Source organism: Corylus avellana, chromosome 2, assembly GCF_965113065.1.
Source record: "Corylus avellana chromosome 2, dhCorAvel1.hap1.2, whole genome shotgun sequence".
Lineage (NCBI taxonomy): Eukaryota > Viridiplantae > Streptophyta > Magnoliopsida > Fagales > Betulaceae > Corylus > Corylus avellana.
The window spans coordinates 32,471,263-32,485,849 of record NC_142491.1 but is presented as its reverse complement, the minus strand read 5'-3'; the positions used below and the strand labels follow the sequence as shown (position 1 = coordinate 32,485,849).

General features: G+C 39.1%; 1 protein-coding gene and 1 pseudogene across 1 annotated transcript; both read left to right on the top strand.

The window, feature by feature from the left end:
• The first annotated feature begins 263 nt into the window (after nucleotides 1–263).
• Nucleotides 264–3,464, top strand: LOC132164100 (uncharacterized; annotated as a pseudogene).
• Nucleotides 3,465–5,205: 1,741 nt separating this feature from the next.
• On the top strand, nucleotides 5,206–5,529 carry LOC148587637 (protein THYLAKOID ASSEMBLY 8-like, chloroplastic). Its single transcript, XM_088512737.1, has one exon. The coding sequence runs from the start codon at nucleotides 5,206–5,208 to the stop codon at nucleotides 5,527–5,529; it is 324 nt and encodes a 107-aa protein (XP_088368863.1).
• Nucleotides 5,530–14,587: the final 9,058 nt, after the last annotated feature.

The window sequence follows — 14,587 nt, the reverse complement described above, 5'->3', positions numbered from 1 at the left end:
CTAATTCATGCAGATGAGAATTGTCAAATTAAATAGTATAGAACACGGGAGAATTGTCATCCACTCCGGTCCACACGTCTGCACACCATGTCGACCCTCCTTTATATTAAAAGAGAAAGAGTTAAGACATCTAGCTGTAATTACTAGTCAAAAACATTCAACATCAACACTAAATAATTCACTCCCATTAATATTCCCTCTTTATCTTTCTTATTAAACTTCACAAAATCCTCATCATATCATTCATACACTTGTAAACAAACATGGCACCCTCCCTTCCCATTTCCATGGTCCTCATTGCATGGTCTACCTCTATCTTGTTCTGTGGAACCTATTTGGATTTTGCAACTCTATTTGTGGGAGCATCTGAACCATCAGGGCTACAACTAGAAGCAAAGGCTCTGCTGAAGAGTGGGTGGTGGAAAAGCGCCAACACCAACAATGTCTCAAGTCATTGCAAGTGGCCTGGTATTACTTGCAATGCTGGTGGAAGAGTCACAAAGATTGTCATCCATTTAGGTGGTTTCTATTTGGGAGAAATGTCTAAACTCAACCTCTCTTCCTTTCCAAATTTAGTCCGCCTTGATCTTCACGGAACTGGACTTCAGGGGAGTATCCCAGTGGAGATAGGTACTTTATCCAAACTCACCTACCTTGATCTGTCGTTTAATAATCTGACAGGTGAGTTGCCTCTTTCGTTTACAAACCTCACCCAATTAGTGGTGTTTAACGTTTCTTATAATCAAATCACTAGACCAATCCCTACCTCTCTTTCGCTTCTAATCCGTCTCACCCATTTTGTTTTGTATGACAATCGAATCAAAGGTTTCATACCGTCAGAGATAGGAACGTTGGGGAATTTGTCCGAGTTAGACCTAAGCCGTAACATGCTCACTGGTTCAATCCCTTCCACTTTGGGTATTTTAACTCATTTGGAAGACCTGCATCTTTCTTCCAATCACATCAATGGTTCCATTCCCCGGGAAATAGGAAACTTGAAGAATTTGATTTTCTTGTCCCTTTGGAATAACAGCCTCAATGGTCAAATCCCTTCTACTATAGGTCACTTAACCAATTTGATATATTTGGATCTTGCTTCCAATCAAATCGATGGTCAAATCCCTTCAACTATAGGTCATTTAACTAATTTGAAATATTTGTTTCTTGATTCTAATCAAATAAATGGTTCCATTCCCTTAGAAATAAGAAACCTGAAGAATTTGTTTTCCTTGTACCTCATGAATAATAGCCTCAATGGTCAAATCCCTTCAACTATAGGTCACTTAACCAATTTGATGTATTTGGATCTTTCTTCCAATCAAATCAATGGTTCTATTCCCCCAGAAATAGGAAACCTGAAGAATTTGATTTACTTGTCCCTCGTGAATAATAGCCTCAATGGTCAAATCCCTTCTACTATAGGTAATTTAACAAATTTGGAAGGGTTGTATCTTGTTTCCAATCAAATCAATGGTCAAATCCCTTCAACTATAGGTCACTTAACCAATTTGAGATATGTGAGACTTTCTTCCAATCAAATCCATGGTCAAATCCCTTCCACTTTGGGTCATTTGACTAATTTGTCATCTTTGTTCCATAGTCAAAATCAAATTAAGGGTTCCATTCCCCCAGAAATAGGGAACTTGCAGAGTTTGTCCGATCTGAATCTTTCTCATAACAATCTAATTGGTCATATCCCCACTCAAATCGGCAACCTTCATTCATTGAATTTTCTTTACCTTAGTCATAACTTTATTAGTGGAGAACCACCTGTTGAGCTTGCGACTATTAACAAGTTACTGATCTTGGATATCAGCTACAATAATCTTACCGGCAATGTTCCCAATAGTTACATTTCAATTGAAAGCATCGACTTGTCATACAATTCTTTGACAGGTCCGATTCCAACAGGTTTTGATCATAACCATTCACCCGACACATTAATTGGCAACAAATATTTGTGCGGTGAGACCATGGGTTTCCCTCCTTGCCCTCTAATTAGTAAAAAATCAATTGTAACAAAAGTGAAAATTTCTGTTACAATCGCCATTTCCCTTGGATTCTTAGTTCTTGGGAGCTTTCTCCTATGTCGATGCATGGTCAAGGAAACCCAATTTGAGTCAACAGAAACAAAGAATGGAAATTTGTTCTCAATATGGAATTATGATGGACATATTGCATATGAAGACATCATTGAAGCAACCGAGGATTTTGATCTAAAATATTGTATTGGAACTGGTGGTTACGGTAGTGTTTACAAAGCAAAATTACCTAGTGGAAAAGTGATTGCCTTGAAGAAACTTCATCGGCTGGAGGCTGAGAACCCGACTTTTGATATGAGTTTTAGAAATGAGGTAAAAGTGTTGACAGAGATTCGTCATCGAAACATCATAAAACTTCATGGATTCTGTTTGCATAAACGATGCATGTTTTTGGTTTACGAGTACATGGAAAGGGGAAGCCTATTTTGTATCCTAAATAGCGATGTTGAAGCTATGGAATTGGATTGGAGCAAGAGAGTAAACATCATCAAAGGCACTGCCCACGCTTTATCTTACCTGCATCATGATTGCATTCCAGCAATTGTTCATAGAGATATAACAAGCAACAATATTCTATTGAACAATAAACTAGAGGCTTTTGTCTCTGACTTTGGCACAACTAAGCTTCTTTATCCTGATTCGTCCAATCAAACGTTAGTTGCCGGCACTTACGGTTACATTGCCCCAAGTGAACTAATATCTTTTTTTACTATAAGTTATATCTTTATACATTTATTTATTCATTAAGTGCAGCCCATTGTTCTAAAAGGTATATTTAGCCACTTACAACAAATGTATTTCCCAATATTTTTGCCAGTAGGGTTACCTTGTAATTTATTGATTCATGCATGATCACAAACAACCACTTTCACTATAGAATGCAATGACAAGTTTCGACCAACTTCTTTGCGTTCAAAATATACAAAAGAAAAAAAGGAAAAAGAACAAAATTAAAAGAAACTCTTTTTCGTTTTTAATTTTTCTTGTTTTCTTATAATTTTGTTTTTCTTGTTTTATATATATGTGCAGAGTTGGCCTATACCATGAAAGTTACCAAAAAGTGCGATGTCTATAGCTTTGGAGTTGTGGCACTTGAAATATTAATGGGAATACATCCAACAGAATTTATGACTTCATTATCTTCAACTTCTTCTCAAAATATGATGTTACATGAAATATTAGACCAACGTTTGCCACCTCCCAATCATCTGGTTGCACAAGATATTTTCCTCATTGCTACAATAGCATTTGCATGCATACACACCAAACCAAAGTCTCGGCCTACAATGCAATGCGTGACTCAAGAATTTCTTTCTCCAAAGAAATCAATAGCCAGGCCTTTACATGCAGTTTCAGTAAGGCAGCTAAGGATCCAAGAAATGCATATGGTTGCTTGCATGAGGGAATGAAACTCAATTATGAAGTGTTTGTTGCTAGGCTGAGTATCATACGGTTTGCAGAACTTATACATTTACAATAAATGTTGTGTATGTCAATTATAAAGCCATTAATTATGTGTCTATCGTATGTATATTGTATATATGAAATTTTAGTTTTTTTGTTTATCTCATAATTCTTGTTTTGTATCATCTTTTATGGTCTAGAGTGTTATGGAGACTATGATGCATTTTTTAACACAAGTGTATTTGCTACTCTTGTTTACCACTCTAGTCATTTGTATTAGATTTGATTCACGGGTATCTTTTTCATTAGATAATGTATTTGTTAGCATAAGTTTTATTCACGATTCTAAAAAAATATGGTGTGCTGACCTAGGAGCCGATCGAGTCTACTGTCTTTAGCTTAACACCCCCGGCAACTGTCCAGATCGACTATTCTCTGGAGAGAAAGGCATAACCTAATGGTATACAGCAAAATGTTTTCAAGACCGTAAATGGTTTATCTGGAGACAGGCTTTCATATTCTCGACATTTGGTTCGGTTAGAAAGTTAGTTTTGGGTTTCTAGGGCTAATTTTCAAGTGAAGGCTTGGTTTTAGGTTAAGCTACTCCCTTGAGGGTTAAAAATGATTTTCTATGCTTAAGGGCAGAGGTTGGTCTTGGGATGATAAACTCTCGGTGCATCACAATGAGATTCCTTATTCTTGTTCTGAGAGGAATAAGGTTGTAAGGCGAATCATGGAATCAATTACCAGTTAATTGATTTCACTAGGGCGTTATAGTGCTCTTCTAGTGTTTTCTTAGTGTTCTCTTGGTCCTAGGTCAAAAAAGAAGCTTCTCTTATTTCTCTCACTTAATTTTTAGAAATATAATATTTAGGATCAAAATAACACTATGAGAACACCAAGAGGTGTAAGAGTGTGTTTGGGACTGTGATTTCATTAACATGCAATTTTAAACCAAATCACAAAAAGTAAATCGTTTGGGATTGCGTTTTTAAAAAATTGCAATTTGAAATTGCATAAAATATGCTTTTTCAAATTGCAGGTAAGGAGTTTTTTTTTAAAAAAAACACACAATTTTAAACGCTAAATTTTGATTTTAAAGGTAAAACCTCGATTTTGACAAACATTTAACTGCGTTTTTAAATCGCACGTTTTCAAATCGCAAACACAAACGGACCCTAATTCTAGTTCCTATTGTATTATTCTTGTGTCACTCCAAAAATGAGGTGACTTTTAAAATTACAATTTGATCAAAATCTAATAATGATTAATCACAAGCTCAATAGTAATTTTAAGAGCCAAATCATTCTTAGAGGGATACAAGAGTGACAAAAGAGTGATTTGTAGCATTATTCCCAAAAATAAATAAATAAATAAAAATTCTCACGACGTTTATTACATTTTTTTTTCTCAAAACATGTTTGGGATTATGTTGAGAAGTAGAGTTTTTTTTTTTTTTCTTTTTCTAGTTTTTTTCAAAAACGCGTTTTGGCCATTTTTAGAGTAAAAAAATCAACAAATATTTTTGAAATTTTTTACCAAACATTGCTAACTTTGTTTATTTGACATAACCTTTTGAATATTAAAAATATTTTTTACCCTCCTTAACGTTTTTGAGTCAAGTGATTAACATAGTCATGAAACCTACGGATTTGTCATATTTGAGAAACTTGAGGAGCATGTTGATGTATTTGAAACATCAGGACAGGCCCTCTCTATCTCTCTCTCTCTCTCTCTCACCTCGATAAACTTGGTTGCGATGGGCTCCCTCAAATTCCACTTCCCTCGAGTGGGATTTCTCCAAAACGTCCCCAGACCCTACCACGCACGCTCTTCAGTGGTGACTTGCGGCCTTAGGGGCAGACCCAGAAAGCCTCTGTGGAGGAAAAGCGTGCTATCCTCCGAAGCCATTCAAGCAGTCCATTCCTTGAAGCTGGCCAGATCATCTGCACCCAGATTACAAGAGTTTTTCAATGGCAGACTCAGCAGGCTCTTGAAGGCAGATTTGTTGGACATCTTGGCTGAGCTGCAAAGACAAAATCAACTGGACTTGGCCCTTCAGGTATATGTTGCTCCTTGTTAACTTTACATTTGTTTTAGAATATATGAGCATAACTTAGTATGAATTAGTGTGTCTAGTGTACTATTTGGAAGTGCATTTTTAAAAATATTCTGCTATTGGAGCCCCGAATGAAATTTTGGATGGAAAATGTTGTTGGATTCTTATGATACTCAACATTCAAATGAATGGTTTACTGATTGTTTTAGAACTGGTATAACTTCCGCTGTTTATGAACAAATATTAAGAAACTCAGCTTGTGTGAATTTCATTTTAATTTGTTTCTGTTCAATGTTCTTTTCCTTTTGGGACCTACATAAGTATTCAATTGTGCTAGAATTACAATGTGGGTAAATTGTAATAATCCAAAACTAATCACACCATGAAGAAAATGCATTGTTTGTTTATTGTCTAACATGATCCGTGTCTTTTGAATCAGAAATAATCCACTGTCACGATGCTCTTGTTTACCACTCCATTCATTTGTATTAGATTAAATTCTTGGGTACTTTTGTCATTGGATAATGTATTTGTTAGCAGAAATTTTATTCAGGATTCTTAAAAAATAAGAAGAATGGGGAATACTCTCTTAAGAAAATGTTTGCTTGTTGGTGGACGGGTGGTCGTTCTCGGAGTATTGTCGTGTGGAAAATGGTTCCCCTTTGCCTTATGTAGTGCTTGTGGAGGGAAAGAAACGAGAGAAGTTTTGTGGAGGAGTTCAAGTCCTTTTTCTTTTCTTTTTTTCTCTTTTTACTTGGACAACTACTTGTTTAGATCCTTTAGTGATTAGCTTTTCTGACTTTCTTGTTCTCTTTTCTTCTTCTACTTTGGTGTTCTCTTGTATACTTCGTGTGTATTATGATTACGTAGACCTTTGTGCTTTTTGATTTACACAATATTACATATCAAAAAAAAAAAAAATGAGAGAATGTATCTATGAGGTTTTTGATTGAGGTGTCTCCTGTGTTGTATGATATCAATGGCTTTGTTTTGATTTCTTTAGCAATATTTGATAACCAATGGTATCTTCTAGTCTTCCTAGGTTGTCATGCTGGCCACTTCTTTGACAAGGTAAACAGGTTGAGTGCTTTGCCAAAACAGATGCATGAATTAGATCATCATTGCTTTAGGAAATATCTTTTAGCTTTTGGAATGGAGTAGCTGGTTCATTGTCCTTCCTATCTAATGCAGCCTGACTAAGTGGAAGCGAGTAAAACAATACAAGAATAGCGATAAATAATTCTTAGATCTTGAGTCTATCAAGGATCTGAGAATTCTTCTCAAAACTATAGAGTTTATCTAGCGTTTCAAGGAAAATATGATGAAAACTCCTCTAAGTAATTCTTATTGAAAGAAAATTGATCAAATAACATAAACTATCTTTTCAAGAGGCTATAATCATGTATTTATAGCCCCAAGACCCCTAGTACTAGTAAAGAATGGAATTAGGGCTCCCACAATCCTAATTCTAGTAAAATAAGTAAACTAAGTCGGTTTAAAACAAATAACAGTGGAAAAAATAACATAGAAGGCCTCGAGTGCGCTCGATCGCAGGTATAGTGCGATCGATCACACTACCAGGGACTTGTGCGCTCGATCTTGCGCTCGTTTGTAGGTTGGGTCGCAGTTCCAGGGACTTGTGTGCTCGATCATGCACTCGATCGCAGAAGCAGGGGAGTATCGATCGCCGTTCCAGGGACTTCCTTCTCCAAATTAGGTGCACTGCGCTCGATCGCAATCAAGGTGCGATCGATTGCAATTCCAGGGACTACCACTTTTGCTGCGCGAGTTTGGGATCGTGTCACCATCTTCCCTGGCGTCTTCACTCCTTTATCCATTCGGGTTTTCCTCATATACTCCCAGGCATTGTAGTCTACATCATCCTCCCTAGGTTGAACAGAATTCGCCCTCGAATTCGCATCCTCCTCTGACGAATCTTCCATAAAGGGCACAAGATGCTTGACATTGAAGACATCGGATGTCTTGATATGGCTGGGCAATTTCAACTGATAAGCATTGGGGTTGATCTTCTTCACAATCTCCATCAGACCAATCTTGCGAGCCGCTAATTTATTGTACTCGCCAATAGGAAATCTATCTTTGGTGAGCACCGCCCATACAAAATCACCTTCTTCAAATTTCAAAACACGCCACTTCTTGTCTGCATCTGCCTTGTACTTGGCTGTGGAGTCTTCGAGGTTCTTGATGGTTAACTTGTGGCCCTCTTGTATATGGGCAATAAGGTCCTCCGCCTTGGTGTGTATGCGCTTTAAATCAGGGAGAGGTGCTAAATCCAGTGGTGCCCGTAGATTACTCCCATAGATAATGGTGAACGGGCTAAGGCCGGTGCTACGGTTGACGAATCGGTTGTAGGCAAACTCAGCTTGGTACAACTGCTGGTCCCATGACTTGAGGTGTTCACCCACTAAGCTTCTAAGCAATGCCTCTAATGACAGATTAACAACCTCTGTTTGCCAGTCCGTTTGTGGATGGAAAGCGCTAGTAAAATCAAGTCTCGTGCAAGATAACTGCCACAAGCACCGCCAAAAGTGCTAAGGAATCAAGTGTCACGGTCAGAAACTATGGACAATTGAAGACCGTGGAGGCGGTATACTTCTCGAAAATATAATTGTGCCATGTTCACAGCATCGGCAGTCTTTTTACACGCAATAAAATGAACCATCTTAGATAATCGATCAACCACAACAAAGATGGAATCATTACCTTTTTGGGTCCGAGGTAAACCCAACACAGAGTCCATGCTTGCGTTAGTCCATAGGCCCTCCGGAATAGGTAGTGGCATATATAAATCGGCACTTGTAGCCACTCCTTTGGATACTTGGCACACCCTACAGCAGCGCACCAACTTCTCCACCTCCTTTCTTATACTTGGCCAATAAAACTTCTCCGCCACCAACTAGAAAGTTTTGGCCCGACCCATGTGCCCTTCATTATGGTGCTCTTGAATGATCTGCAATCGGAGACTACCCTCGGGGATGCATAGCTGAGTGCCCTTGAAGAGGAACCCATTTTGCAGCCCAAAATCACTCCGATTTCCCAACAACACATCATCAACAATTGGGCCAAAAAGAGGGTCAGTTGATAAAGAATCTTTTAAAAGGTCAAAACCAATTACCTCATTTGCCATGGTGGTCAAGAGTGTCGACTTCCGACTAAGTGCGTCGGCCACTTTGTTCAAAGCTCCCAATTTGTGTTTGATGGTGAAGGAGAATTGTTGCACATATGCAGCCCACTTTGCATGCCAGGAGGAGAGAGTTTATCTTGACTATTGAGGTGGTTCAATGCCTCATGATCTGAGTACAAGATAAAGTCATCGTAGGCGAGGTAGGAACTCCAATGCCTCAATGATTGCACTAATGTGTAAAACTTCACATCATAGGTGTTATAGTTGAGCCTTGAACCACTCAACTTTTCACTAAAGAATGCCACCGGTCTTCCACCTTGATTCAGAACCGCTCCAATGCCAACCTTGGAAGCATCATAATGCAACTCAAATGGCAATTTAAAATCCGGAAGGACAAGTAGCAGAGCCGTAGTCAACTTGAGTTTAATTAACTCAAATGCTTTGGCAACCACCTTACTCCAAGAGAATTTCTCCGCCTTCATGCACTCCATGATAGATAGGTGCCATCATGGTGCTAAAATTATGAATGAAACGCTTATAAAAGGACACCAACCCATGGAAACTCCTTATCTCGTGTAATGTTGTAGGGATGGGCCAATCCCTAATGGCCGCCACTTTTGCTTCATCCACCACCAATCCATCTTTAGACACCATATAGCCAAGAAAAAGCACCGAATCTGTCATGAATGAGCACTTGGCCGGTGATGCGTAGAACTTCTCTTTCCGGAGCACTTGTAGTACTTCCCTCACATGTAAAAGGTGTGTCTCTCTATCGGGGCTGTAAATGAGTATGTCATCAAAGTATACTACGACAAACTTCCCTATAAAAGGCCGAAAAGATTGGTTCATCACTCTCATGAATGTGCTAGGAGCATTAGATAGTCCGAACGGCATGACCAACCATTCAAAGAGTCCCTCTGGCGTTTTAAACGCTGTTTTCCACTCATCACTTGGTTGCACCCGAATTTGATGGTACCCGCTCCTTAAGTCCAGCTTGGTGAATATCGTTGCCCCACTCAATTGATCTAACAAATCATCCAACCGAGGAATAGGGAACCGATATCTCACAGTAATCTTGTTGATGGCCCTACTATCTACGCACATCCTCCATGACCCATCCTTCTTAGGAGTGAGTAAAGCCGGCATCGCACAAGGACTCAAGCTCTCTCGAATGTGTCCTTTAGCTAATAACCCATCCACTTGTTGCCTCAACTCTTCATGCTCGTTGGGGTTCATGCGGTAGTGTGGTCGGTTGGGTAGACTCGACCCCGCCACCAAATCAATTTGGTGTTGTATGTCACGAAGATGAGGTAGTTCATCAGGTAATTCAATCGGAAATACATCTGCAAACTCTTCGACTAACCCCTTGGCTTCTTCCGGCACCTCTTCTATCTTCTTGCCTTCTTTACCCATTAGTAAGTACCCACAATCCGCTTCTAGCATCTCCCTAACGAACTCATGTCTGGCTAACAATGTTTGACCCGTCCCGGTTGAAGGTTTGAGCCCTTCGCCCGGATCTGGTAGGAGAGTGAGCTTCACATTATCAACCAAGAAACTGTATATGTTCTTCCTCCCGTCATGATGCGCATTTCTATCAAATTGCCATGGTCTCCCGAGTAGTATATGGCACACATCCATCTCCACCATGTCACACCACACCTTATCCTTATATCTCTTCCCAATTGAAAAACTCATAAGGCAACGTTTAGACACAATTACCTCGTCCCCTTTCTTGAGCCACTCCAAGCGATATGGTGTAGGGTGCTTCTCCGTTGCAAGGCCCAACTTCCGAACCGCTTCTTTAGCCACGACGTTCTCACAGCTGCTGTAACGCCCTAGATAATTATTAAGTTTGTTATTAATAACTTCATAGTAATCTAAATTAATTAATGAGATAAAACATATGATGATTTAGAATAATAGATATAATAAAATGGGATTAACGGTATTAGGATAATAATTCCTAGTGTGATAAATAATTATATGTATGGGTAAATTGTAGTTGAAATAAATGGTAGGGATAAATCTTGCAATTCTAAATAATTGGGGCATTAAAATAGAAATAGAATCTTATCCTATACCACATGTCAAATTTTCATTGGCCATTGGAGATACCTTATCTCCTTAGTTTTAAAAGAAAAATGCAAAAAAATAATAATAATACAAGTCTTTTGGTGGGCCCCCTGCAGCAGCCCACTTTTCCCCCCATCCTTTCTTTCTTTCCTCCTTTCTTTCTTTCTCCCTCACCCCCATTCACGCACACACACAGCAGCCCCCCTTTCTCCCATTTTCCCTCACTCTTTCTCCTTCCACAAACCCACACACACGCCTAGATTGGGAGAGAAAGAGCTGCAGATTGAGAGAGAGAGAGAGAGGGGTACTGCTGGCTGGGAGAAAGAAAGAGAAAGAAGAAGGAGAAGAAGAAAGAAGAAAAAGAAAAGAAAAGGGAAGTGACGAATTTGAAGGGGGATTTTGGCCATGGAAGCTTAAATGGTAAATGCTAAAGCTTTTCTTTGTGATTTCATCTTACCCATTGATTATAAGAAACGAAAATGACATGAATTATTAGGGATTTCTTTAGGTCCAAAAACTAGGGTTCTTGAAAGAAATTTTGGGGATTTTGTTATATGGTTGAATTTTTAGTTTCCCTTTAAGGTTTTGTTCTACCCATTGTATATCAAGCTTGAAAGCATGTTTATTTGGGAAATTTCTAATTAGGTCCAAAAATTGGGAAATTTTAATTAGAAGCCTAATTCCTAAAATTAGCTTGGGGTTTTTGTGTGTAGTGGATTGCTATGCATTATTCTAGTTTTGGGTTATTGATGCATATGGGTTTAGGTTCTAATGTCATATTAGAATCATGATTATAGTAAGTGTTATGAGAATTATAAAGTTTGGGGTAAATTGCTAGATTAAATGGCTTAGAAGAGAATAACAATTATGGGTTAAGTGTAATGCTTAACCTAGAGTCTATGTGTATGCCTCAAGATTTAGTGATCTAATATATTATGATGTAGAATCATAGTTTAATGTAACTAAGTTATTGGATAATTAATGCATTAGCTTATATATATATGTATTAAATGTAAGTAAAGGATTTAAGTGGCTTTAGTTGAATAGATTTGGGATGACCTATGGAGCGTGATACTTGTAGTGCTCAAGTATCTTTATAGAGTCCGAATTGTTAAGTTAAGAATAGAGCTTAATTATGTGTTTATTATGTAAATGCTTAGGTGCATTGCGGTTGAGAAAATAATCCACCGAAGGGTACTCAAGCGAAAAAAGGTAAGTATTTTACTTACTGGGCGAAAAGGGTTCTATTTTTAAAGTATAAAAGATGTTTTGGTTGAACGATTAATGTATGATGTTTGAGATACTATGATTATTGGTGATGTTCTATGAGATGTGTTGGATGAATGTTTGATGCAATGTTTCTATGAGCTTTTATGGATTTGCAAGATAATGTGATGATTATGTTGTCATGAGTATTTTGATGGTTCGTATGGTTTACGACATGATTTTATGATTTTATGATATGAGTTATGATAGAATATGAGTTCAAGGATTTATTGACATAAGCATGCATAGCATATGATTGCATGAAAATTATGTTAAAAGAAAGGTAACTAGTCTTACTTTGTAGATGGTCCAAGTAGTGGCAAGCAAAGTAAGGCTAGGGACAAATAATGTTAAAGAAAAGGTAACCGATCTTACTTTGTAGATGGCCCAAGTAGCGGCAAGCAAAGTAAGGTTAGGGACAAACGATGTTAAAAGAGAGGTAAGTGGTCTTACTTTGTAGATGGCCCAAGTAGCGGCAAGCAAAGTAAGAATGGTCCTTGTTTTGTAGATCGCACAAGTAGGGGCAAGCAAAACAAGGATGGGCCTTACTCTGTAGATGGCACAAGTAGGGGCAATCAGAATAAGGACAGAGACACATGATGTTAAAGGAAAGGTAACTGGTCTTACTTTGTAGATGGCACAAGTAGCGGCAAGCAAAGTAAGAACTGTCCTTGTTTTGTAGATGGCACAAATAGGGGCAAGCAAAACAAGGATTGGTTTTACTCTGTAGATGGCACAAGTAGAGGCAAGCAAAGTAAGGGCAGGGACAAATGGTACACAGAGAAACAGGAATGACAATGATGAACATGAGTTTGCATGGCATATGATGTTTTGATGATGATATATGATGCTTGCATTGTTGCATATGATGATTTTTATGCTAGACGTATCGGTATGCATATGAAACGGGAGATGAAACCGTGCGTATGTATATCGTTATGGATAGATGATACATGGTGACTTTCCATATGTTTTATTGTTAAGCTATATAATGTGCAAGTATGTATAAAGTTAGATGGGTTAGTATGCGCATGTTCCGAGAGCAGAAGATCGGGCTTACGTATACTTTCACAACTGATCTAGTATGTTTTCAAATGATGATTATTTTTGAAAGCCTAGTGAGTTCTATACTACTGAGCGTCTCTATTTTATGGAGACGGGGGGCTCATGAAATCCTCCTGCATCATGGGTGGTAGTGATTCCCATGGTGCAGGCGATGTTGTTGATGCAGGTACATGGACCCTAGATGATGATCCAGTGGCTATGTATCTGGGTTACCACGATGCTTGAGGCCTGGACACATTGGGTGTTTATTTTGTAGGACTAGTTGATAGCCCTCTTTTGTAGAGCATTCATGTATATGCTTAGGCATTGTTATTTTGTATATGGCACGTGTCGTATGTGACACTTCTGTAAAGCCATTCTTTTGTACGCAAGCTTTACTCACTTAGATGTATTTGTCAGCTCTAATGTGTTATGTTATGTCTTATGATATTTATATTCCGCTGCAAGGATATGAACTCTGATGAATCATGAACGATGCATATAGCCCTGTGAGACTTATGATATTGTCAATCAGGTTAATGCACGGGTTCGTGGCATACTAAGGTATCGCCATGCCACTTTGACAATCCGCTTGTTGTGGGTTATTGGTTTAGAAAAAAAAAAAAAAAATTATTAATGTTTTTATTAAGCGGGTCGTCACAGCTGCCCCCACCAATAACAAGTTTGCACCCCTTGCCTCCAACCGTGCAAATTGTATGGAAAAGATTACAGCATTGTCCGTCGTCTCCCTCCACCTTTCGTGGTGTATAACATATCCTTTGCACCATCAATAAAGGAGTGTCATCCCTAGTAGAAAATTCTTCTTTGACCCCCTCGAAGTCGTCAAAATTTGCTTCTTGCTCCCCTCCATCGCCTTGCTCATCGAAGGTTTCTCCCGAATCGACGAGTAGGGTCTTTCCATACTTCTCTCCCTTGCGGCAATCCGCCATTCGGTGGCCCATCTCTCCACAACGAAAACACTTGGGCCCGGTTGCTACCCCTTGTCGGCTTGTCTATCCCATGGGTGTGGGGTTTTTACTTGGGCTAGTCAATTGGGAAGGGACCTCTCGAGTTATGAACGGAACCTTGGACCGGTTGTAGCTTCCACCGTCGCCACGTCCAAAGAAGTTGAATGAACCACGTGCCGACACCTTCTCAATTAATAACGCCCGTTGGTGAGCCTCCGACATCTTGGCGGGGTCAAAGAGGTTCAATGTATCTTGAATTTGTGGCTGCAAACCCCCAATATACCGAGACACTAATTGTTCCTCCGACTCGGAAAAATCAACTCATGTCAATAATTTGTAGAACTCCTCCGTGTATTCATGTGCGGATTTCGAACTTTGACTCCAATTTTGCAGCCGTTGATACGTGGTTCGTAGGTAATTGTGGGGCAGAAAGGCGGGTCGCATCTTTCCCAACAATTGCTCCCAATTGTCGAGCTTTCTCTTGCCCTTGCGTGCTCTAGCTTGCTTCAATTGTTGCCACCATGCCGCAGCCCTTTCCCGAAATTTGGTTGCGACCAAAGAAACTCGCCGATCTTCCGGTACCACC